Source organism: Rhinolophus sinicus, chromosome 7 (genome assembly GCF_057876585.1).
Source record: "Rhinolophus sinicus isolate RSI-liver-muscle chromosome 7, RSI-T2T, whole genome shotgun sequence".
NCBI lineage: Eukaryota > Metazoa > Chordata > Mammalia > Chiroptera > Rhinolophidae > Rhinolophus > Rhinolophus sinicus.
The window spans coordinates 47,182,826-47,209,823 of NC_142507.1; the positions used below are offsets into that span (position 1 = coordinate 47,182,826).

Consider the following 26,998-nt stretch of genomic DNA (forward strand, 5'->3'; position numbering starts at 1 on the left):
TTATTACTCTTTCTGGCATTCTTGCTCAAGATTTCTCCCAGCTCTAATCCAACCAATTAGGGTAAACGTTCTTCAAGCTTAGATGATGTAACTTAGATTATGGACCTTTCATCTGGATTGCAGACTTGTAGACAGGGGCCGTATCCATAGACGTGGTTCAATGTATGTATGAATTGAATGTAACCTCTTTTCATCATAGACCTTCCCTGCTTTAGCACCTACAGGCTTGTTTTCCACACAACACTTCAAGTTTTCTGAGTGTGTGTGTCATGGGGATGTTATATGTGTGTGTTGTGTGAGTGTGTATATTGCTTGTGAATGTATGTGTGTGTTACATGTGTGTTGGGGATGTTGTAGGTATGTCATGTATGTGTGTTGTGTGTGCTATATATGTGTGTGTTGTGCGTATGTTATACAGGTGTGGGTGTGTACCCAGAATCTCAAGTGTAGGTACAGAGTTTTCTCCTTAATGGGGTGACACAGAGGAAAGGGCAGGGGTTGGGGGGCACAGATTGTCTTAAATTGGGATCTCAGCACTACCGTAAATTTGCCAGAGACCTTGGATATTACTTAAACTTACTAAAATTTTCTTTCTTTATCCGGAAATTGGGGGTTCTTACGTGTCAAAGTTGTTTAAAGGGTTAGAAATAGTATAAATGCAATATATCAAGTTGTGCCCAACACACTGACAGCACTGGATAAATAGTAGCCATTTTAGTACCTAGAGCCAGAGTGGAGTACTCTAACCACAGCAGACCCCAAATAAATCATCCATTGATTCAAGGTCTCTCTATCTCTGCTGTTCGTATAAAAGCACTTGCCACATCCAGAAATGAAAGAACAATTGAATTGTAGGCAAGTACATCAGTAACATCTCCTGAAGATGCAGGTAACTTTCTGAAGCACCCAGGGCTGCAGAAGTCAATGCCCCCCCCATCCCATCCCCCGTCCTAACCCAGAAGAGGGTAAGTATCCAAACCCAGGGAGAGAGACGACAGCTCTAAAGAAAAAGGAAGCAGTGACAATGTCCTGCACGCCCTGGGCTCACACATTTCCCATTCTTAATGTTGAACTTGATAATGAGTGGGGTGTCATTGTCCCTGGATATTTTCACAAATGCCCTTACATCCTCTGAATTAATCATCTTCGTACTCATCTCTTATTCAACAGTGATTTACTACCATTATTTCTAACACTTCTGGAGCAAGTGTTACTGGATAGTGGGTGGTTAAGGTTGCTAAAAGGAAAGAGAAAGTGGTGGAAAGTTCGAACTTTAATATTTTGTGCCTACGAAAGTGTTCAAATTGGAGTTTCATAGATACTTACACCTTTGTCGAAGGTAGCAAAAAATTTGATGTAAGGCTGGAATTGCTCAGCTGCTTCTTCAAAAGCCTTGTAATCTAAGAGGTAAAAGATAAAAAGGAGAGACGTTGTCAAGATGCACACTGCAGACATTTCTCTTTTTAAATAATGTACAGAGAAGTGGGAAGCCAATTAATCCCGATTGGATAATGATTTAATAGATATTATTTAGACAAATAATTATTCATTATAGTACTATTTAAACCCACACTTTCCCCAAGGATTTTGAGTTGACTGGCATTCAGTCACCCCAAAGAACTTTTTACCACACTTTTATATGTTTTATGAAATCGGTAGATGGAAAGAAGAAAACCCAGAGAGTACAATGGAGTGAAAAGGACTCAGACAAAAAGGAAAAATTCTTTCACTCAAACTCATTGCTAGCTATGTGTGCCCTCTAGAGAGAGTGCAGCTTGCTGTATAAATGAGCACAAAGTAAGGAGAAAATCCACCTTAGTATATAATGCAACTCAATCAAAAATAGCGTCACAGAAGTATTTTAAACGTCTTAGCAGGAGCACACTTTATGGTAAATCCTAGTTTTTCTTTTCCGGTTTTATAAGTTTTCCTTTTTTATTCTGAACCCTTGAAAGGATGGTTTAAAGTTAATCAAGACGATACTTGACTCTGGTCCCAAACATGAGTCCACACTGGTGAAGAAAAGCATGAGACCACGTGAGTGCGGCCATATTGTGCCTCACTGCACTTACTTGGGCAAACAAGACAGTGTATTCAAGCCTTAGATGTGAGGCTGATGGTAATGGTAATGGTGGTAGTTATTCTACATAAATTCCGTAGTTTTGAGAGTCAATGATTCATTCTTAATAGCATGAACTTTTTCAGTTTCATGGAATTCCATATCCCTTCATCGCCAGAGGCATAAGCTTATGCGAGAATCTCAGGCATGTGCAGAATTTTCTAATATTCAATAAAAATATTTCAAGAATAATGTTGGCTCAGGAGACACCAAGATGACTAAGACCAAGACAATGATCAAAGGGTCACAGCCCAGGGAGAGTTCTGGATCCTCCGAGGATCACAGTGTAGTGTGATAATTGCTATAATAGAGGTCAGCACAATTAGCACAGATGAGAGAGGAACTAAAAACTGTACAAGAACACCTGTATGTGCTGGTATGCGTTCATGAAACTTATCCTCACAAAATAACTGGGTTGACACAAAATGTATCCTATAACCTGATAGTTGGGGTAGAGGATTGAATGGAGGGGAAGAAGATGGGTTGGAGATACAGAGAAGGAACAGAGGGAAGTAGGAGAGTATAGAAAGTGAAATGGCAGAGTCATAGCTAATCCATTTGTGCCTCTTTAAAGTAGCAGTGGGCTCCATCAGAGCCCTCTGTTCCCCCTCCCCTGACCCCTTTGTCCCAGATGAACCATTCTCCACCTCTGTAAACTCCTATCCTGATAGAAAGCATGGCCTACACCTATGTCAGGAGAACTCCCTTCTCTCTGTGCCTTTTAAGATGAAGGGTGGAGCAAAGTTAATCCCAGGTTGGTGCTTCAAACCGGGGTTGAACCCTTAGCCTCGTGCATACAACAGCTGTATTTAGGAAACCTAGCCTAGACTTCTACTCTGATCTCATGAGAAGCACCCCAGAGGTGTCAGCATCTATATAGAAATGTGAAAATTGAAACAAAGTCACCTAAAGAAGGACTGGGGCACAACTGCCTGGCTAGCCACCTTCCCCCAACACACTCTTGAGGAGGGTGAATAGAGGCTTTTATGTAGTAAATGAGAAGACAGTTCAGTTGGGTCGTGGGAGTGAGAAAATTGGTGGGTTGTTGAGATGACTAAAGATGCCATTTGGCAGGTGGGATAGAGACACAGTTTCACAGATAATTCCAAAATATTTTGGAGTTTCCAGAAATAGCCACAAGCAGCCCTTACTTGCACCTCCCCCATGTACTAATGCTACTAGATTTTCTTTCATAGTTACGGCCACTCCCTCCAACACTTTCTCTGTCTCCAAAGCTGAGACACCAGAAAAAGGCTTAACTCATGGGGCTCATGTGGCCAAAGCAGTTTAAGAAAAGGTACTCAGGTAGTTAGTCTTCCTGGTTCCTTCCCTTCCTGACTCTTCCTGACTCCCACTCATCACCCTCACACTCCTGTTATGGGTTGTGCTGATGCTATGATATGTTCCTGTGCCCACCCAAAACCCAGCCACAAAGCTTTGAAAGGGAATATACCCAAGGGTGTGGTGTGCTATTGCAGGCAGCCTTGGTGGTCAGCGGGGCTTGGCCAGCAAGTTTCCATATTGTGCTGCAGCTGCTAAGCCCAGCCCTACCCAGATTTTCCTCTAATGCTGTCCAAGTGACTGAGAAGTTCTCCAACTGGTGGCCACACGAGCTGCCAACGGCAGGAAGACAGCCCAATATTTGTCCAGTTTTAGGGGAGAATCCAACTGGAGGTCAGCAGGTGGAAAAAGTGGAGGAAGGGCTTTTCTCTCTTCTGTAAAACACTCCTGTCTTCAAGGCCAGAGGACGTGGCCCAACCTTAGAGTTCTTTGAGCGCCTCTCCCTGTTTTGCATAATTTATGCATGTGTCCCCTTGCGTGGGGTTTGAGGGAGATTCTCCTCTCTCCCCAGCACAGGTTATCCCAATGACCTATCCTCTTTATGGATAAGCTGACATAACTTGTTGGGGATTTAGCCTTTACACCAACAGGCTGGGGTTGACAGACAACTTACATTCTGAGTCCTCACTCTTGAAAAAGCCAATGAGTTTGATCTGGTCCTCAATACGTTCAAAGGCCTGGACTTCCAGTTTGCTGTTGAGGATCTCCACTGGATCTTCAATGAGCTGAAATCACACACACAAAAAATAAGTTCAAATAAGAGAACTGTTCTTTCCCCAGGCATCAGGCACATAGATAGAGGGCTTTCGGGAGAAGTTGTGGACTTTGTGGTTTGTGCCTCAGCATCCATCCCCCGCCCCCCCAAGGAGCACAGTCTTTTGAGGAACTGATCTTAACTCAAGGAGTGGGCTGAAGGGTCTGGGGGCAATTCTATTTCTCTTGCCAGTTATTGATGTCCGAATGGCGTGTGACTCCATTCTGGCCAATGGGTCTCCAGGGAAGATTTGCTGGAAGCTTGGGGAAAGTTGTGCTTTCCTTTTTTTTCTTTTTTTCCCCCCACTTTATTTATTTATTTAATTTATTTAAATATAAATTATTTAATATATATATATTTCGGGTGTAAAATATGTATATATATATATTTATACACACATATGTATTTACAAGAAGTAGAATACAGCATTAGGAATAGAGACAGTGGAAATGCAACGGCTGTGCTTTCCTTTTAAAGAGAACAATGGGAAGTTCCTTCCATCCACCCACCCACTGTTGCATATGAACGAGGAAATGTGATGTATTAGCTTCTGCTGCTGGCTAGCTGATAACCAACTTGAGAACAATCCACTTGAGGACAAAGCCAATACACTAAAAACAACATTACCCGTGATTTACAGAGAAAAATGGAACAGGAGCCCTGATTTGATCAAGTCTAAAATCTGCCCTCACTCTGGTTTTCTATTTGTGTGGGCCAGTCACGTTGCTCGTTGTTGAAGGTAGCTCGAGTCTGGTTTTTGTTACATGCTTCAAAAAGCCTCGGCCTTGCTGATAGAGCTGAGGCCGTGCCGTGTTGGCCCAGAGTTGCTCTGTTGCTGCCCTCAACTTGTTTAAGGCTTGCAGTTATGGGCCAAGCAGAGACCATGGGCACTTTTTCATAGGAGGAGACTTGCAACTCACTTTTGACTCTCTTTCTCTGGGTTTTTGAGGCTATGGAGGAAAGGCAATAGGCCACTGTGGACTAGCTGGTAGATAAAGAATCATCTGTATGGATGTTTTTTTTCTATATAGGAATCTGTGTTCAAAAGTGGCTTGAACTTAACTTCACAGCTGTTATTGAAAATGGCAGTTTATCTGTAAATAAACTATTTTTTTTTAATATTCTTCTAATTATTTTTTTTAGGACTTTTTTTTTTTTTTTTTTTAATTGGGGAAAGAGAACAGGACTTTATTGGGGAACAGTGTGTACTTCCAGGCCTTTTTTCCAAGTCAAGTTGTTGTCCTTTCAATCTTAGTTGTGGAGGGTGCTTTTCAGCTTCAAGTTGTTATCCTTTCAGTGTTAGTTGTGGAGGGCGCAGCTCAGCTGCAGGTCCAGTTGCCGTTTCTAGTTGCAGGGGGCACAGCCCACCATCCCTTGCAGGAGTCGAACCAGCAACCTTGTGGTTGAGAGGATGCGCTCCAACCAACTGAGCCATCTGGGAGGCAGCTCAGCTCAAGGTGCCGTGTTCAATCTTAGTTGCAGGGGGCGCAGCCCACCATCCCTTGCGGGACTCGAGTTGTTGAACTGGCAACCTTGTGGTTGAGAGCCCACTGGCCCATGTGGGAATCGAACCGGCAGCCTACGGAGTTAGGAGCATGGAGCTCTAACCGCCTGAGCCACCGGGCCAGCCCTAGATAAACTATTTTATAGTGTTTGTTCCACTCTTTGCTTGAGCATGTGGATCTGAGGGTGGTACAACTCCATGGCTGAGAGGAAGGATGATATTGGGGGCTCATTAGCTCAGTCCCTTTTTATTCTGCTCCGAGTTACCCTTAGTGAAGGGTAGCTCAGCTGATGTTACTCCTCTCCCCACCAATCTTCAGACGATTATTCACTTCTCTTTCCCACGCTCCCCACCTCCTCTTCAGAAGCCCTGGAACAAAGCCAGGGGAATTTCAGGGCATGTTGGTGTATGATTGCTAAGAGAATTCACATGTTACTACTACATAGTCCCAATCTGTGACTCTCTGATCACTAATAAAACAGTTTCTAAGGTGAGTGAAGGGCCAGCTTCCCAGTGGAAGTAAATGACACTCCTTAATTCTTTGTGAAGTCTGAGAAATCTGTCTTAGACCAAGTCATGTTATCCAGCTTCTGTGTTCTTACTTTGGGCTTTCAGTTTCCCCTATACCTGAACCCCAAAAGTCCCATGCAGAGCCACTCGGCATAAATGCTTACGTCCAAGAGAAACTCCACCAAGACGTCAGCTGCAAACTCGCCATCAAACTCAATTGTGCGATCGCCCTTAAGAACGTACAGGCTTCCTTCTTCATCAAAACCTGGAAGAATCAAAGAGGTCCCAAGACAAGGTCATCCTGATGGAGGAAGAGCCATCCTGCTAGCCAAGGTCTGGCTCGGGGTCCCTGGGTGACAGTGGGGTCAGGATCAGAGGATCAGTTCCCTGGACACCAAAGTGTAAATTTAGATCAAAATAGTCAAGAACCAACAATTCCACCTGGATTTTAACGTAAAAGAAAAACGTATTCCCCACACCTCCCCTGCTTTAATTTTCTGAAAATACTGCTGACCCCATCCTCCTTATCAAAAAGTGTTAATGCCCACCGCCCACCTGACTCCTTAGGCTGCCATTCAAGTCCCTGCACAACCTCCTACCAACCCTATCCTTTACAGCCTCCCTTGGGTAGACCTGTACTCCTTTGAAAACTGCTCTCTAAATCCCTGTGGCTCCCTTTGCTTCTTGCCCACGAGCTGATGCAAAGGGTGCGTAAAAGAAAAGTCACAGAGCGTGGTTCTCTACACCTATGTTCACCTCGTTCCTCAAGCCAGGAGGGACCTCCACCTGCCTCTTCCATCTTGGCCAGCAACGTCAAGTCTCAGCTTAGGACTCATTTTTCCCAGGAAGGCCACTCCAGTGTCTCCTGCAACTGTTGATCTTCTCTGAGCAGCATGTACAGGTCCTCAAATAACATTAGGCTCTCTAAGGTATCTTGGTATCATCTTGGTATCTCAGGGCATCACACAGAGCCTGGACCGATTGGGCACCCAATAAATGTTTGTGGCTAGAACGAACAGCTTGCTTTTCTAGAGTAGCTGAATTCTGCTCATCCTCTTTTTCCAGTTAGCTGAGAATGCTACAAGGTCTGCATCTTCTTTTCTACCCTGCATTGCTGTTGGTGTAATGCTGTGTATTTTAATAAATGCTTGCTGAAAGACTGCATTTCCCTCCCAGGAAGGCTAAACAGCTGAGGCTGGCATGTAGTTCAACTACATGGCAGCCTTAATTCCTTAGATTAATTGTTTCCAAACTCTCTATTTGCTGGAGAATGCTTTCTCCAGATGAACTCCTCTGCAGAATCTGTACGGAAAAGGAGGCTGGCCCACTGCCAGCTGTGTCCCAGGGCACATCCGAAGAGCCCTGCCACACTACAGAGCACTATTCTTAAATCTAAAGGAGCAACGTACCATGTATCCTTGAAGCTGACAAGGACCGATCACAGGGGTCCCAGAGTTGAACAACAGCCAGTATCCTGCTCTGAGTGAAACCACTTAGGAGGCTGGCGACACAGCCTGATGGAGACCAAACTCAGGCAAATGGAAGAGAGGATGGAGATGAAGCAGCAGATTCACACAACACAACTGTCCTGTAAACTCCAAGGATCAAGCCATCGGAAAGAACCTGCCCCAGTTCCTCCAGCCTGAGTTTGGAGATAGGCTCATTTAGGCTTTTCAAACCCCATCACATCTTCCACTGGGAGAATATCCACTGGTCCATTCTTACGATCACTCGCCCAGCTTGCCTTCCCTAAATTTTTAGATCGCTGGAACACTAGTGTTTTCCTCTAACTAAATTTACTAGAAATTCAACTTCTCATTAGAACATGGGAAGGGAGAAGACTATGGAATCTTGGGGGAGGAGAAAGAACTCATTAAATTGCTTTTGACTAAGGAAAGAGTTTAACATACTTTGCTCCCCTGCTCAAGGGGAAAAAGTATTCCTTAATTCGCCTCCAGGAAAAGAGGTACCCCAGACATTCTTAATAATCCATTATCATTTTATAGTCCTGAGTTCTTCTTTATGTCTAACAAATACTGTCTCCTATAATTTAAATCTTAAAAAAGGCAATGCATGTTTTTTTAAAAAAATAAAATAGAAAACAGTTGTTTGTAATTCTCGAAGATAATGAACTTTCATGTACCTAAACCTATTTATCGAACCACCACTATTTTCTTTTCCCCTGTGCCTACTATTCCAAATCCAATTAACCTTTCTTCAAAGGTCCTGTTTTATAACCTCCTGCGATTTTTTTTTAATAGCCATTCTTCACTGGCCATGCAGAAAGAACGAAATGGTCAGTGTCTGTGTGGGGGTGTTTGAAAACCAGAGAAGTTACCTGTTTTCTCCCTCTTTGGAATTAGAAGTGTAAGAATCTTAGAGCACATTTGCACTTAAGCGTGGCATGTTGACAAAAGAGATTACAACTCCTCGCACTGTGCAGTCACCTTAGCATACCTCATCTAAAACCTCTCTCTCATCCTTGGTGATAATGTCCAGCTTGGATTTAGTCTTAAATTTAGCAAGCACTGGGACCACAGAGTCACTACCATGAATGCTATATTTGTTGGCTGAGATAAGGAAATAATAGGTGATAGAAGGAGAGATTTGATCTCCCAAAGAGATCACCATGACAGTGAAATAGAGAAGCTGGCTTTTTAACCCCGGGATCTGAAAATAAAGGTTTGTCTCTAGTGTCAAATTTTCCAGGAGGAAACACTCTTCCAGGCACTGATACAAAGATATATTAGATGACTACTGTAAAACTTTTCAATTCAGGCCATGATTTATTTTTATGGAACTCTTCTACAATCCAAGATGAAGGTATGCAGGATCATAACAATGAAAACAAATATAAGATCCAGCTATCATGCAAGAATAAATGAAACTATACCTCTTTTTGCAAGACACTTCTGCTTCTTTCTGATGGAGCCGAAAAAAAATCACACTCACCCAGTTTCTTGGCAAGCTTGGCTTCTTTCTTGGCATCCACCATCACAAAACCTATGTCTTTATGTTCCAAGACCTGGGCCACAAGCTGAAAGGAAAGGCAAGTAGAAGAATATTATCACAAGACAATATTATGAGATATCGACAGGAGGGTTTTCCTCCTTGTGTTCTGTTACTCTGTGACCAATTCAAGTAGCAGTGAAGGGATTTTATGCTTATCCCTTCAGAAGAAGGATGATTCGGCAGAATGTGGAGAACCGAGAAGAGAAAAGGTGAGGGCCAGACCAAAGGTACAAGATTTGGAAGAATATATCCACTACCACACACCCTTCTCTGCCCACAATTTGAATTGGGAGAGAGGAGAATCAGAAAGAAAGCAAAGGGTACTCAGGTGCTCATGGATACCTGACAAAGCGCCCTGAGTCCCTCCCCAGCCACCATTCTAACAGATGTGTAGTGATATCTCATTATGGTTTTAATTTGCATTTTCTAATGGCTAATGATGAATATTTTTTTCATGTAATTATTAATCATTGTATGTTCTCGTCTATGAACCGCCTCTTCATGTCTTTTGCATATTTCCTAAATGGATTTTTTTTTTTGTTTTTTGGGATTTCTTTTTTTTGAAACTTGATTTTTAAAAAATTGTTATATTAAAGTTTTAATGTACAATTAGAAGGTTTATGATACAAATCCCCCCACTACTTTTTCATTAGTTTTTTTCTTTATATTATACTTATTTTAAAAACATTTTTATTAAAATATAGCAATCATACAATATTATATTAGTTTCAGATGTACACCATAGTTATTCAAACTTTATATACCTAAAGAAGTAATCACCCTGATAAGTCCAGCAACCCTCTAACACAATACCATGTTATCACCATATTATTGACTATATTCCTTATGCTGTACTTTACATCTCCACGACTATTTTGTAACTACCATTCTGTACTTCCGAATCACTTCACCTTTTAACCCCCCTCCCATCTATCACCCCAACAAAGCTAGTACCCATCTGACACCATACATAACTATTACAATATTATTGACTATATTCCTTATGCTGTACCCTACATCTCCATGATCACTGTGTAACAACCAATTTGTACTTCTTAATCCCTTCCCCTTTTTCACGCACTCCCAAACCCCCTCCCATCTGGCAACCATCAATATGTTCTCTGTATCTGTGAGTTTGTTTCTGTTTTGTTTGTTTATTTATTTTGTTCTTTAGATTCCACATATAAGCAAAATCACATTGCATCTGTCTTTCTCTTACACTCCACTCAGCGCTGATTCCATCCTCTGCTTTATCTAGTCTGTTGTTCATTCCTTCAAGTGTGTTCTTCATTTCAGTTATTGTATTCTTCACTTATGACTGGTTCTTTTTTTATGGTTTCTATGTTTTTGTTGTTGTTATTGTTGTTCTTTGTTTTTTATGTTTGCTATCTCTTTGTTGAAGTTCTCATTAAGTTCCTTGAGCATCCTTATAACCATTGTTTTCAACTCCATCTCTAGTGGGTTGCTTGCCTCCATTTCAATTAGTTTTTTCTGGAGTTTTCTCCTGTTCATTCATTTGGGATGTATTTCTTTGTTTCCTCATTTTCACTGCCTCTCTGTTTGTTTCTATGTATGAGGTAGATCTGCTATGTCCTCCAGTCTTGGCCAGGTGGCCTTATGTAGTAGGTGCCCTGTGAGGTCCAGTGGCCCGGTCTCCCTGGTTACCTGCTCTGGTGTTCCAGGAGTGTCCCTTGTGTGGGTTATGTGTGCCCTCCTGTTATAGTGGAACTTTGGTTGCTATTGGCATGTCAGGGAGATTGACCGTCAGGTTGATTGGCTGTGGCATTTGGCCACATCCACAGCTTACAGGCTGCTGGGCAGGGTGCTTATTCCACTGAGTGGGATTCACCCCAGTGGGCTGTGGTGCCTGCTGAGACTGCCCTTTGGGTTTGCATCTTGTCGGGCTAACTGGGTAATGCTCTGCTGTGCTCTGAGCCAACCTCCAAGTATGTTGGTTCTGGGGCCTCTTGCCAGGGGTTCCAGTGCAGGCCTAGGTCATCCACTGCCTGTGACTGGCCAGGGACTACAAGATAGGAGCTACAAAGTGTTCCACTGTTGTTTGCTGCCTGTGCTAACCCTGGAGGCACATGGGAGAAGCCATGCTGTGAACCGAGGATGTGTGCCACCACACGGCCTGGGGTAGCTCCATAAAATGCTAGGACACTCTGAGGCCTACTGCCACCTGCCAACTCCCTTAAGTTTCAGCCGCTGATAAAGCCTCTTACAGCAAGCAAGTTGAGTGAGGTGGGGTCTCAGGGAGTAGGAGGAGGTGTGGTCAACATGTTAATGTAGACTCTGGTTTGGTGCCATTGCTGAGCCTGGAGCTGCTCAGCAAGTATCTCAGAGCACACTGAGGTCAGTGGCTACCCACCTGGGGCCATGGACTCTGGCAGATTTCTAAGAAAGAATGCAATATGGGTGGGGCTGCCTGTTCATGGAGAAGTGCCTCTGGTGTTGGGTGAGGTCCCAGTGAGTCAGCAGGGTGGAGGAAGCAGAGCTCACCAGACCAATCAGCTTCAGATTTGGTCGGTGGGGGAGGGCTTAACACAGGAAAGATGGTGCCTGCCTGCCTGCTACATGGGAGAAGGACCCCACACAGGGAAAATTGTCCTTCAGCCATCGCTATGAAGCCACACACCTCAGTCTGCCCCTGTATGTCTCTGACAAACCCTGACTTTCTGTTCCTCTGCTGGAGCCCAAGGTGACTACCCAGGAGTGAGAGAGTCTGTGCTTGGGCTATTTAAGAGGACCTCTGGATTTCCTGAAGCCTTCTGTCCCATCCAGATGGTCCGAATCCCCACTGTTTTCATAGCCAGATGTTGTGGGGTCTCTTCTTCCTGGCTCCAGTACTCTGGGCTGGGGAGACTGGTTTTCAGCTGTGGTTTCTTGCTCCTCAGGGGTGAACACTGCAGCCGAGATATTCCTCCCAGTTCTCAACCACCACATGGAGGTTTGGTACTAGCCCGTTTCACATCTCCGCCTCTCCTGCCAGTCTTGAAGTGACTTCTTCTTTATATCCTTAGTTATAAAACTCCTGTTCAGCTAGACTTTAGATGATTCTCCAGGTTGACTGTTCTATAATTTAGTTGTAATTTTAATGTGTTCACAGAAGGAAGTAGGCACAGTGTTTATCTACTCCACCATGTTGAATCTCTTTCCTAAATAGATTGTTTTCTGCTTGTTGATTTTTGAGAGTTCTTTAATATTAGCCTTTTGTTGACTTTGTGGTTTATAATTATTTTTCCACTCTGTAGCTCATTTTTTCATACTCTTAATAGGGTCCCTGGAAGAACAAAATATTTTAATTTTGATGAAATCCAGTTTGTCAGGTTTTTTCTTTTTTTTTATGAATTGTGCTTCTGTTGTTAAGTCTAAGAATTCTTTCCCTAGCCCTAGATCCTGAAATCTTCTATTTTTTTCCTAAAATTTTATAGTTTTACTTTTATACTTAAGTCCTTGATCCATGTTGAGTTAAATTTTGTGTAAGGTGTGAGATTTATGTTGAGGGTTTTGATTTGTGTTTTGTTTTGCCAGTGGATGTCCAAGTGTTCCAGCACCACTTGTTGAAAAGGCCATCTCTCCTCCATCGAATTGCTTTTTCATCTTTGTCAAAGATCAGGTTACATAATTACGTGGGTCTATGCTGCTTTCTCCATTCTGCTCTGCCAAAAACACATAGTTTTGATTACAGTAGCCATATAGTAAGTCTTGGAAGTGGGTTGACGACCTCTTCCCACTTTATTATTCTTTTTCAAAATTGCTTTTGCTAGTATAGTTCCCTTTGTATTTCTATATAAACGTTAGAATAATCTTGTCTGTATTTACCAAAAAAAATTTTTACTAAGATTTCGATAGGAATGGTGTTGAATATTTAAATCTATCAACTTGGGGAGAATGGACATATTTATTATACTATGCTGAGTATTCCAATTCATGGACATGGTATGTCTCTCCATTCATTTAGACCTTCTTGGATTTCTTTCATTTGCACTGTGTAGTTTTTAGCACGTAAGCAGTACACCTTTTTATTTCCTTGTGTTTCCTACTGCACTGGCAAGAACTTCCAGCACTACGTTGAATAAGAGTCGTGAGAGTGAAGATCTATGCCTTGTTTTTGGTCTTAGTAATTTGTTCATTTTTCCTTTCAGTTCTATCAGGTTTTGTTCCACATATTTTGCATGTTCGTTCTTTGGAACATATACCTTTAGGATATATTGTTTTCTCTGTGAATTGACACTGAATCTATTTGGCTCCATAACGTGTGCTATAAATCCCACTACTTTCCCTTCCGTGGTTGCTTCTCTCATTTCTCTCTTTATTTGTGTCTTCCTTCCTTTTCCCCAGCCTCTGTGGCTTCTCCTTGGATGTCCTCTCTTGTTATAACTTCTCGGAGGGCTTTCTTTGGCTCTTCAGTCTTCCCTCCCTGACCACCTCACATGATCCCATTCTCTTTGTTTCTGCCTGGCTCCTAACACTTCTGTTCCACAAAGGCTAAGGGTATAAGGCAGAAGCACAGAAAGCTGCTCTGTGGAGTGCCCCTGGTGACTGCAGCTGGAGGGCCAGGTAACCAAGGATACCCCTCACCACTCATGCAACTTTCTCTCCTCTCTTGGAGTTTGACTGGGAATAGGTGAAGCATAGGATGAAAGACTCATCATCAGAATTTATGTTATGACTCATCTTGAGCCTTCCTGCAATGTTTAAACAGGCCAGTCTTTCTGCAAAGTCATTTGGCTTTGGTCTATTGCATTCAACTTATGAGAGAAGGTCATTTTTGAATGAGTTTTTTTAGTTTTCAGTTTAAGCCATTCTGTTCTATTTGGTGCTGTCAAAACTTTAACTTAAATGTATTTAAGTTAATGTATTTAAGTCTGTCATTCAAAATTATGATAAGAGCTAATGGCTTTGTGATAGTAGTAAGTTTTCCCACTGCTAGAGCATGGGCCTCTGACAGTGGCTCCTAAACTTCAGTTTGCACAAAAGTCACCTGGGGTGCTGGTTAAAATGGGGTTTCCTCAGCCTCAGCATCAGAAAGTGAGAATAGAGCTGGCGTGGGACTCAGGAACCTACATTTTCATAAAACACACTGCCACACCCCATGATTGTGACACAGCAGATCTCATACCACACTCTGGAAAACACTGCCATAAATTGTTGTCAGCTCATCCAAAAGTGATATGGCATGACATTTTCCACCTGTACCCACGGGATCATACTTGGCCCTATTGGCCCCTCTACCTTCAGCATAGGAGAGAAATATTAATATTACTAAGAATATAAGAAAGTAACTATGAAAAATAAATACAGAATTTAACTCTGACCTCTCCTAGGTATATGCCACCAGGTTTTGTTGGTTTTTAGGTAGATGCAAATGTGTGCCTGTCCTAGGCGTGTAAAGCCTGGTCTTCTAATTACCTGGTTAACATTTATATGTGACTTTTGAAGATATATGGATGGAAGAGGCAGACAAATTCAGTTCTGTTTTCCTGGTTTCCTGTTTAACTAAGCCTAGCCAATCACTGTCCTAGGCATGGATGGATAGAGAGAAGCGACAGGCACAGATGGGCCAAGAACCCATGCTAGCTGAGACCTGCCTGCCTCTTCCTTGGCACACTTACGCACAATCCCTGCAGTGCCCCGTCACTCTTGCCTCCCACCATGATTAGGACCAAAGCCTGCCCACTTGAGTTCTGTCATCACTTCCATCAGCCCCAGCAAACACCCTTCATGGGCCTAAGCCAAGGATGTCCAGGGCTGGCTGCAACCCAAAAGAGAACAGTAAGACCAGCGTGGGGCGGGGGTGGAAGGAGGGCAGAGAATGGCTATTCTGAAAGCCAGGGACCTTCTGGGCTGACTTATGACATGACCAGTTCCCTCCAGGACCAGGAACCCTGCAGAGCTGATGCAGCAGGCATTGTCTCCTCTCACACGTGGCTTGATCTCACCTCCACCTTTGCGCTGGCCCTAAATCTTCAGCTTATATGTTCCTTTCTCCACTCTACTGCAACCAAGTATCACTTCTCCCTCAGCTTGCTGCCGGCCTTGGCCACCCTTGGCTGCAAAGCCCAGCTCCAGGCTCGTATTTCACTCCAGCCTCCTTTCTGTGATTTCCAATAGCCCATCACAAAGACACAGCACCCTGACACTTAATTCTCAACTGCGACAGTTGTGTTTAAATCTCTTCAGTAATGACACTTTCTTCTCTAAGGAGAAGGACCCCATTTTGTGCTTTTCTTTTGTATCTCATGGAGTTCCTTAGAGACACTCAGCATACTTTGCATGAGAGGATGGGCTAGCCCAAGTACTTCTCAAACTCAAGTGACATTTGAACCTAAGAGAAAGAGGCAATTTTCACCCATTACAGTGATTAGGAGCTACAGATATGAGAAGGAGAAAAGCTAGAGTCATTCACTATATCTCCTAAATTCTAGAAAACTGGAATACTCTTTTCAAATCTGACTGCAATTTTCTCAGGTCGGCTTATAATCTTTCCTCTGCTGGTTTTGTTTGTTTGGTTGGTTGGTTGGTTCGTTACTTCTCAGATGGTTTCACCTGTTGTCCACTCTCGAGAAAGGGGTTGTCTCTTGCTGGTTGGTATATGTAGCCACAGACATTAGTACGCATTCTTTCCAGAAACATTAGGATTTGCTTTGACCATTGCTAGTTCTTTTGAGTAGAAAAATAACTTTATCAAAAAGTTCTATGAGATACGCATAATTCAATAGCAAGGAGGTGGACATTCGTAGTATACCGTTACTCTCTCTTTTTTAATATTGCATTGTGTAGGTATGTATTGTACCCTGTTACCTCTGTAATGATGGGGTTGAAGTAGCTCCCATCTTTAAATGAATAAATGACCAGGGATAGTATAACCCAGTGGTTAAGAGCACAGGGCTTGGAATCAGAGGCCTGGATTCCTGGCTTGGTCCCAAGTGCTGTGACTCCACAGTAAAATATGGACAATAACAATATCTATTTCACAAGGCTGCTTTGAAGATTAAGTGAGATAAAGTATGTAAAGTGCTTGACACAGTTCTTGGAATGCAGTAAGCGCTTAATAAATGTTAGATTTCCTTCTTAATATTATGAGAGCTGGATAGGGTTCTAGACCTTGTGCCAATTCAAAAAATACCAAAGGCTGATACATTGGAATGAAAAGAGAACACTAACTATTAACTGAGGACCTACTATGATCAAGGTCTGTGCTAAACAAAATTGTATAAGACACATTTCTGTATCAAGGACCTTGTCGTTTCATTAGGGAGGAAACAAATGAAAAATTAGGTAGGTGCTGAAGGAGTAGTAAATAAAGGCTATGAAGACTTGCGGGGGTCGGGAGAGAGAGAGTGCGCGCAGGGAAAGTAAATCATGCAGAGCCCAGTGGGCTGTGATATGTACTGTGGATTTAATTCCCATGCACTCAGGATGAAATCTAAAATCCCTAATATGGCCAACAGGGCCCTGCACAGTTTGGCCCACCTGCCTCTCCAGCCTCATTTGGGGCCACTCCGCCCTTTAATACACTCTTCTTCAGTTCTTGAAACCTTGTCTGCTGTGTCCCCAAGCCCTAAGCCAGGCATGAGCGGCAGCTGCCTGCAGGGGGCGCCTTGTTCTAATTCACACACAAAGGCATTAAACATGGAAATGTGTGCCCTTCCCTCTCGCGACAAGACCCTTCCCTCCATTCTTCGCCAACTCCTACTATCCTTGAAGTCTACACATAAATGTCAGCTCAAAAGGCATTGCCTGACTCCCAGTCTGAACTGGGTGCCCTCTTTACACGTGTCCATAGTGACCTGTGCTTTTCCTTCACCACTCTTTCTCGGTTTGTAAGTACACATTAGCTTACGATCCAATGATCTCCACCTCCCTCTCCACCTCCCTCTCTCTTTTCTCCCCGTACTCTCTGGCACCTAGTCTAGAACCTCAGCAGAGTAGATCTCAAAAAAAAAAATTGGTTCCTTGCCTTCTGTATGATCTCACTTATGTGTGGAATCTAAAAAACAAAACTGAATTCATAACTACAGAGAATAGATTGGTGGTGGCCAGAAGCAGGGGGTGAGTGTGGGGGAAATGGGTGAAGCAGGTCAAAACATACAAAAACTTACAGTAATAAGATAAATAAGTCCCGGGGATATAATGTACAGCGTGGTGACTATATTAACAATACTATACTATATATTTGAAAGTTGCTAAAAGAGTGAATCTAAAAAAGTTCGCATAACAAGAAGAAAATTTTTTAGTAATTACGAAGTCTGACAATTAATTTCGTGAACTTGTTGCAACAGTGTTGCTAACCTTTTTTGATATAAGAAGGATTATTTATTATGAATTTTTACCAACTGGACAGTTAACCAAGTTTACTATTTGGAAGTGCTGAAAAGACTGCATGAAAAAGTTAGACGACCTGAACTTTTCGCCAACAATTCATGGCCCTTGCATCACGACAATGCACCAGCTCACACAGCACTATCTGTGAGGGAGTTTTTAGCCTGTAAACAAATAACTGTACTGGAACACCCTCCCTACTCACCTGATCTGACCCCCAATGACTTCTTTCTTTACCCGAAGATAAAGGAAATATATTGAAAGGAAGACATTTGGATGACTTTCAGGACATCAAGGGTAATACGATGACAGCTCTGATGGGCATTCCAGAAAAAGAGTTCCAAAATTGCTCTGAAGGGTGGACTAGGCACTGGCGTCAGTGCATAGCTTCCCAAGGGGTGTACTTGGAAGGTGACTGTAGTGATATTCAGCAATAAGGTATGTAGCAGTTTTTCCAGGATGAGTTTGCAAACTTAATTGTCTGACCTGCGTATGTGTGGTGAAAGATGTTAACTATACTTATTGTGGTGATCATTTCCTATATGTAATCATTATATTGTACACTTACAATGAACACAATGTTATATGTTAATTATATCTCAATGAAAAATTTGTTTCATTGAGTATTTTCATAAAATGAAAATAACAAGAAGACATTAAAGGCATCCAGTTACACTGATTAATGGAGATGTTGTATTTCTAAATTCATCTGTAAAATGAAAAAGTGATAAACACTGCTATATTTTTCTCCTATCACTTAAATCCTAAATCATAGGGTGAACATTCAATTCCTTAGTTTCAAGAAAATCTACTTTTACAGATCTGAATGTCATCCTGAAAAGTATAATTGTTACTTTCTTTGTATTTGTACACTGAATGTATTTCTATTTCATATCCACGTTGCAGGTGAAATAGTCTTTAAATTGTCACTTTTAAGGGGCTATGTTCCTGTGCTAGATATCACCTTTAGAGTGTGATGTGAAAATTTTTAAATTAAGCAGCTTCCTATGGAAATTGAGATGTCTGGCTTTCCTTGAGAAATCAGAAAAACTGGGCCCACATCGCTATCTGGCAGCAAAATATTAATTAAGTAATAATAAAAAGAAATTTGAAAATTAGTTTCTTAAATAAACGGATGAAAGAAAGAGGAGACTGCCTGGAGGTGAGGAGGCCAGCTAGACCCTGAATGAGGAGGCGTGTGTGGGTAGGCAGAGGTGAGCAGCAGAGCATCCCAGGAGGAAGAAACGGCATAAGCAAAGCGTTGGAAAGCTTGCTTGCAGGCTGTGTGGGAGGACAGGCTGAATTACTTGAGCAGAGGGCTTCTCTGGGGATACTTGAAAGGAGTAGTGTGTTTCAGGCATATGAAGAAATGAGTGTGAAAGACTCTGCATATTAGGACTCGCAGTTCTGATTTGGAAGATATCTTTGAATAAAAGAGCAATATGACTAATTTGAGTTTGGGGAGGGTGATCTTAGGGCATAGACAGAAAAGAGAGTGGAAAGGAGAGGCGACCAGGGAGGAGGCTGATGCCATAGTCTGAGTGGGAGATGACTGGTCTGAGACCGAGGCAGTGGATGGAGATGTAACTTGTGAGGTGATGTGACAAGTGGAGACCTGGTAACCCTCCTGTGGCTTTGGAGAGAAAAGGGAGGGAGGCCAAAGGAGAGGAGGAGGCAAGATGGTTCCAGGGTCTCCAGCCAGGGAACCGAGTGAAGGACAAAGCAGTGATGTCAGACGGGCATGCCAGAACGAGGGCAATGTTCTCAGCCTGGATTTTGATGCAATGAGTTCATGGCAATGGAAGACCAGCCAAGAGCTGGAGCTGCCAACCTCGAGCTCAGGGAAGAGGTCCTGAGTGGAGCTGTGCTGGTGAAAGGTGAAGGCGTGAAGGTGGGAGACACCTTCAGGGAGGAGAGAGCATGAGGAAACCACAGGGTCAGGACTGGCTGTCTCATCTCATAGGAGGCAAGAGCAGGAGGAAGAGCCTGCCCTGGAGGCAGAGGGGATTGCGGGAGAAGCAGGAAACATAGTGACTCCAACATTGCAGGAGGAGAGAAGCTCAGGGAGTGGGTGGTCGGATCCAATGTTTGAGAGCGTCACAGGGTGGGACCCCCACGAAGTCTCTCCTTTCAGGACCGGTAAGTCGCCGGTGACCTTTAAGAGAGGAGCTGGGACAGAAGCCAGAGCACTGGGAGTTAAGCAGTTGAGTGGGTGGCAAGGACATGTTAGAGCAGGTGTGGATCACTTGTTCAAGAAGTTTGCCCATGAAAGGAGGGGGGGACTAATAAAGAAGCACCAGGGGACACGTTCCCTGGGCTGTGTGACTGCGCCCTGGGCTTCAGAGGACAGTACCTGCGATATGCCAGGGGCCTCTACGTCTACATAGGTCCCTTCAAGCCCGTCCCTTTGTAGGACTTCTCGGCTCTAATCCAGGGACAGAAAGGAAGAAAGTGACATTTGTACCCCTTCTTAAGAACAGTCTTCAGGGAGGAGGAGAAAGATTCATTTGCTTCATGGTCAGAGCGAAGGTGGGGAAGGTAGAGAAAAGGGAATGGTTACTTATTGAAAGGAGCTAAGTGGAGGTTACCTTCTGCAGGATCAAGAATCTGAAGAAAAAAAAAAAAATCCAAGGACTGAGGAACTGGGGGAAAATGTCAGGTCTTTGTTCAAAGTGAATGTCCCTCTGGCCAGCCATTAAAAATACCCTGGCTGCAACCCTGCTCTTTCCATGCAAGCCAAGAGCCCAGCGGCTGTTCTCACCCACTGTCCCTGATACCATCTGGCGACATGTCAAGCAATTCAACAACTGTGTGTCCTCCCCTGAAACTGGGAGAGCTGACGCTTATCTCTCCGGTAATCTCCTGTCACTTTCCACTGCCCTCAAATGAGGCCTGGGCTATGTATAGCTGGGGGTTGGCACGTGATATGTCCAGGCAGGAGGCAGGCGAGGAAATGGAACAGCTATTTTATGAGATTCAGGTGAACAATGGGGCCCCTGGGGGCTGGCTTGGGTGGCCTCTGAAAGAACCTTGGGGACATGGAGGCTGCCGATTGTTTTAATGGGCACTTCGGGGCTGTCACCTCCGTCAATGCCCAGGAAGAGACCCAAGGGCCAAAGCTGTGTATTCTTTCCACTCCATCACATTAGAAGTACTATCAAAACAATAGCAACAATAAAACTAGCATCTATTAGGTGTTTATTACATACCAGATACTGCTCCAACACCTGCCCTGAATTATCTTATTGAATCTCTCCACAGAAGTAAATGTTTGCAGATGAGGAAAGGGAGGTCCAGAGAGTTTCACCAACTTGCCCAGGACCACACAGCATTGACGTGATGCAGCTGGGATTCCAGCCCCAACCCTCTGACTCCAGAGCCCAGGCTCTCATCCATTACGTTCAACTGCCTACCCCTGGGCCTCCGAGGGACCTGGGCCCAAATCCTGGCTCAGCTACGTATCAGCTGTGAGACTGAGCAGCTCACAACCTCCCTGATCTCAAGTTTCAAATAGAAAAGGTGAGCTCTAATTCCTGCGGGAGTAACATGGATGCAAGTGCTTCGTGAATGTTTGTTCCCTGTCAGTCCACTGCAAGGCACCCCCACGACCCTGAGCCCATGGTTCTTGAACCTGAGCCTGTGCCAGCGTTACCTGGAGGGAAACCTTGTGAAGAGGCAGACTGCTGGGCCCACCCCCGAGTTTGGGACTCAGCAGGTCTGGGATGGGACCATGAACTGGCATTTCTGACAAGAAATGTGCTGCTGTCCCCGGCCCACACACCGCGAACCACTGTTCTACCACCATCCGCAACACCTAATCCCAGGCTTTCATTGTGTGGCATTTAGTGATGTCTACACTGATTGAATGCGGGTGGCTATTCCTGGAGGCGAGGTTGTTTTCTTTTCATACTAAAAATATTGGCGCAGTGGGATTTAAAAAAAATGCCTTTGACTGACATCAGGCCAGGCCATTCCCTTTTCCAGTTTTTCTCAGCAGAGTTCTGTGCCTGAGAGCTTGTGAAAATGCTGTCTGTGGCGGCCCCAGCCCCGACCTTCTCTGGTAGCCCCTCCTCGGCTTTTCCTCAGAAGCGTCCCTACAGAAGTAGTCACTGCATTCCTGGGGCCAGGGAGAGAGCATCCCTTTTCTAACTGAAACTTCCATGGGTGGATGTACCTCATGGAAAAAAAAAATGGCAGAGGTGGGGTTTCTGCTGATGGGACGACCTCCTAAATGTAGAATAATGACTGGAAGAAGAGGTCTTTGATTTGTCCCCCCATCGCGCACATTAAAAAGCAGGAGAGGAACTTGTTACTAGTCAGAAATGTCTGACTAGTGTTTATTCTGATAACCTCGGCTAATGACAACAAATACTATAGAGACTAAGCAGATAGCTGTAGTTGTCACTGACACAATAATTCCAAGAACAGCCCTTTACTGAGCCGCAAACCTGCGCTGGTCATTTTGTACATGTCACCTCCTTTCTTAAGACCTCTGTGACGAGGGCAGTGTGGTTTCTATTTTACACAGGAAGGTGCTCAGCCTGGAGGAGTTAAGTGACCTGCCTGTGACAACGTGGCTCATGCAAGGACTCAGACGCAGGTAGGTTTAACTTCACTGCCAGGCGGTATTGTGGGCTATTCACTGTTTCTGCGTTGTATTCACATTTTCCTTTGAGTCTGGGGGGATGCTCTTATTTCCTTTATAAATAAATCAGATGACACAGCCAGGATTCCAATCCTGACACTCTGGCTCCAGAGCCCAGGCTCTCATCCATTACATTCAACTCCCTACTCTTGGGCCCCAGAGGGACCTGGGCCCAAATCTTGGCTCTGCTACTTATCAGCTGTGAGACGTAGAGAAGGTCACATTTGTTCCGTGTCCTGAGCCAGGGTGGCTGCGTGTGTGTGTCGCTGTAAGGTAGAGGCAGGTGAGCGTGTGAGGGAGTACCTGTTGGCCCACCTCCTTGCCAGGCACACAGCAGATGGTGAGGAGAGGACATCCTGGCATGGGGTACCCGCCTGGGGCACTCCTGGAACAGGTCCTGGGCGCTCAGAAACGGCTCTGGCCTGCCCGGCTCAGCCCAGCACACTGCAAGATGGCGCACTGGCCATTTTCCTGTGTGGCTGTCCAAACAAAAACAGCTTATCTGAATAAAACCACAGCCAGTTTATAAATGAGGGCACTTCAGAGGTTTGGTCAGACAGACTCAGTATGTGGAGGGGCTGGCTTTCTTGGTGGAACAAGTCATTTCAGATGCTAAGGCTGAGCTGTGAATTATACAAGAATCCTCTGTGCCAACCGCGGAAGCGCAAATAGCAAAAGAGTAGGGCTGCTGCTTTGAAAGAAAAATCTGAATGTGATTCTGAAACTGAGTTTTATACTTTTTGTTTCATTGCTTTACATTCTAATAGTCCTTCTAATAATTTTACAGTGGTTGACTTTCGTGGCATTTCATGTCTGCATTTAAAGATTTATAACTTGGAGAGGAGGTCTACCTCAGGGATATGATGACGAGACATCTTATTTGGGCCTGAGTATTACTGAGGGCTTTTGGGGATGACAGTAATGAGAGAAGAAGGTTGCAATGGTCTAAAACGTTGCACATCAACAGTGTATTCACCATTTTGTAAAACCCCTATTTCCCCATAGTCTAGAGGTGGAGGGAAGAACTTACCTGTTATCAACTCAGTTCATACTCTTACAATAGCCCTTCTTGTCTTTTCACCATCTCACCCAAAGCACCTGTTTGATTACTGAGACGTGCGCGGCAAACTCGTCCAAGAATTCGCCAGCACTGGGGCACTAAGGAGATCCGCAGTTTGCGAGTGAGTACTGACTCTGTGAGGATTCGCTCTCAAAGCCAAACCAAAATAAGCCTGACCTCATGGGGCTTTTCGGAGTGCAGCAGGTGCGGGTTTGGAGAAGGCCATCTTTGGGCAGTGAACAGTTGGAAGAAATACCCTACTCTATGCGTGTTGCTATTCTCTGTATGGCGTTCCCACATCAGCCCATCTGTAGATTTACTTGACTCCAGAAACGTCATTTTTGCTGTCCTCTCTTGCAGGTTAGAAATGCAACCACTGGGACAATTGCCAAAGATAAATAGGTTTGAAGGCAGGGTCAGCCTTGTGGCGCCCAGAAGTTTCTGCTCATGTTGTATACATCAGGTTGGTGCAAAAGTACTTACGGCTTTTGCAATTTTTAACTGTTTAAACCTCCATTACTTTTGCATCAACCTATATTTTGGACTCAGAGTCCCATGGTTAAAAAACAAACAAACAAACAAAAAATGAGTTGTACCTATATATTAGTGAGCTTAAGCCAGGATGACAAACAGGTCCCTGAATCTGACAGATTCCACCTAAATTTTTACTATTCTGCTCAATTCTTTTTTAAAAAATTTAATTTTAAAAAGAGATCAAGGATAAATATATTTCCAATATAGGCAGTGCATCTGTAATTCCTTGCTTATCCTTTTTTATCATCCATTCATCCATTCGTCCGTCCATCCATCCACCCATCCATCCATCCAGCAAACATTTGTGAAATACCACGTAGGTGCTAAGCATTAGCAGCCCCTTTACTCGCCCTGGTCATTTTGGTTCAACACATAGTCCCACTCTACAGTTAAACATTGCTCAAGTGTAGGTGAAAATCCAGAATATAAACCCAAGACACTTGTAAGTTGGCACTGCTTACAAACATGAGACAGTCCTGTTCAGCTGTTCCTTGGAGCAGTAGAAGGAACATTTGGAATCAAATAGATGTGAATTCAAATCCTACCTCAATGCTCTTGCCATTTTATAGCTCTGTGACTTTCGGCAATATCTACTTAGCTTTGTAGGATCCTGTCTTTGCACATACTGTGAGAATATGTTGTAAGCATAACATAAAATGACATGTGAGTATATAAAGTGCACATATTGGGCATGGTATATGGTACGTTTGTAATACGTGCTATTTCCCTTCGCCTTCTCTTCTGTTCATTCACTGTTCATTCAACAAGCACTGTTGAGTGCCCAGCGTGAGTCAGACCATCTGGGTGCTGGGGTACAGCAAGGAAGCGAACGAAGTCTTTGCCTCTGTGGATTTTACGTTCTCCAGGGGTGTCAGACACCGTGCCAGCGCTATGGGGACAAATAGAGGAGGACAGAAAGGATAGCAGGAGAGCTTAGGGAGTGTGATCTGTACGGGAGGTTCAGGAGATAACTTCTTAGATACGGCAACATTCAAGTATGGAACTAAAGGAAGAGAGTTCTTACCATCAATCTTACATATCAGGGGCGAGGTCATTTGCATTTTGTAGGTAAGCAGCGCATGAATATTTGATGACTAAATCGAAGGAGGCCTATTTCCATGTGAGTTTTCACAAGACTTAGTTTCACTGTATAAAGCACCACTTTGCTCTAGGAAGCTTTCCCACAGTTTCCCGTGACACATGTTCACATGTTAGTATTCCATATCCGTATACCTCCAGGGTTCACAGTGTTGTCATTTCTTTGCGGGGAAAGGGCAAAACGACACAGCAACCAAACAGATGCTTTTCCTCTCTGTCTAGAGGTCAATCCTAGGCCCTGAGCCAAGATTCCTTAGAAAGACACCTTCTGACATGGCCTTGGAAAACCTCAGCAATTCAACTTGAAACCTGTCTAGCAGGGTAAGGCTTCCCATGGGCCCAGATCATTCCCCTTCTGAGGAGGTCCAAAGGATTAATCACCATCTGTGTGAGGAGACAGTGCGAGAACCCTGGGAGGCCTGGCTGAGCCCCAGAGCTGACCTGAATTCTTGCAACCACAGAACCAACTCAATACGCCAGCAGTTCTCCGAGTCAGGGGTCTGCTGCCATGTCCAACATCATTCAGAGAGTCAACAGACCACAGGCCGAGCAGGTGCAACATGATTCTGGTCACCTGGAAATTTTCTCCAGCCCAAGAGCCCGGTACAGTGCTTTGCAAACTTTAAGGTTCCTATCAATCATCCGGGGTCCCATTTAAATGTAACAAGTACCCAGGTAATGCCGTGGTCCCTGCTCCGGGGGCCACATTTTGAGCATCAAGGCTCAAGTGGTCCACAGACTCAGCTGCACATTAGAAAAACCCTGGGAGCTTTTAAAAACTATAGTATCCGGATATCATCCCTTACCCCATGGCCAATCAAATACTATCTGGGGGGCTGAGACCCAGGCACCAGTACTTTTAAAAACCTATCCTTAGATGATTCCAGTAAGTAGCCAACGTTGGGAACTATTGCAAGTGGCTGAGAACATATTCTAAATTTCCAGTGACAGGTGAAGGGAATTCACATTTGAAAAGCACTGTCTATATTTCACACACTCATTTAGGCATTCTACATCAATTAATTTTCTAAATAGTCACCCGCATAGCAATAATAATAGCTGATATGTGTGCGGCTTCTTATAATTTTACAATGAATTCTTATTCACCTGCTTTCATTTCATTTTTTTAAATTCACTGAGATAGTAACTACACGATTGAGTTTATAGGTGAGTAAAATGAGATACATATGCGTGACTTGCCCTGGATCAAAGAGTATGTATAAGAGAAGTTGAAGTTCAGGCCCTCTGACCTCCAGTGTCTGCTTTTCCCAAGCCCTGCTCCCTCACCTGGGGCTGGGTATAGGAGGATGGCCACGCTCGTAAAGAGCACATATGAGTCATGCCAATGACGCTGGGCACATTGCAGAGTCTGAAGAGGTTGTATCACTCCCAGACAAAGATATTTTCCCTGGCATACAAAAAAAACTGAGACCTGACTATGGAAGGGGGTTCAGTCTCGTAGGGTCCTTGGCAGACAGAAAGCAGTGGCATCAAGAGACTTATTTAAATGGCAGCAGAGCCCAGAGGCCTACATGGCACAGGATTCTGATTTTTGATTCTGTCTTAGATGACGGAACAAGCCTCTCCCTCCCCCATAGGCCCTAATGAATAATCTGTGCTACAATCATCATCTAAAAATTATTGGAAGATAATCTGTTTACCACACTGAAACATGGGTCATAACAATAACCCTGCCTGCTGGTAGACAGGCCATTTCCAATAATTTTTGCATGATGACTCCTGCCATTCAATAGCCAAGAGGGCTTGAGAGAAAGCTGCCAGGCAGGTTCTGTGTGGATGGCAGCAGCTTTTAGGTGGGGAGCTAAAGTGGGACCTCCTTTAGCAGGAAGAGCAGGAGGCCCCCATGAGGGAACGCTGAGGGGCAGCCATGGACCTCCCACCCTCACTGAGGCCTTGTTGAAAACCAACAGGTGGTACAGGTCCGCCTGGCGTGCAACTACCGAGATGCTGTTCCTATATCTGTGCCAAGACCCCAGATTGCCTTCCAGTCCAGGGGACCTAGTTCACCCTAAACAAATGAACCAATCTTTACTGTTCACAATGGGGAAAGCATTGCTCATTCATCCACATTT

At 44.0% G+C, this 26,998-nt stretch overlaps 1 protein-coding gene across 1 annotated transcript in view; it reads right to left on the reverse strand.

The window, feature by feature from the left end:
* The window catches only part of CASQ2 (calsequestrin 2), a 58,177-nt gene that overhangs the window by 25,206 nt on the left and 5,973 nt on the right, over window positions 1-26,998 (reverse strand). The window contains exons 2-5 of the mRNA XM_019730338.3: window positions 9,181-9,265; window positions 6,393-6,493; window positions 4,074-4,185; window positions 1,327-1,400 (exon numbers count right to left, since the gene is read on the reverse strand). Coding sequence (XP_019585897.1) covers window positions 1,327-1,400; window positions 4,074-4,185; window positions 6,393-6,493; window positions 9,181-9,265 — 372 coding nt within the window. The remainder of the gene's footprint in view (window positions 1-1,326; window positions 1,401-4,073; window positions 4,186-6,392; window positions 6,494-9,180; window positions 9,266-26,998) is intronic.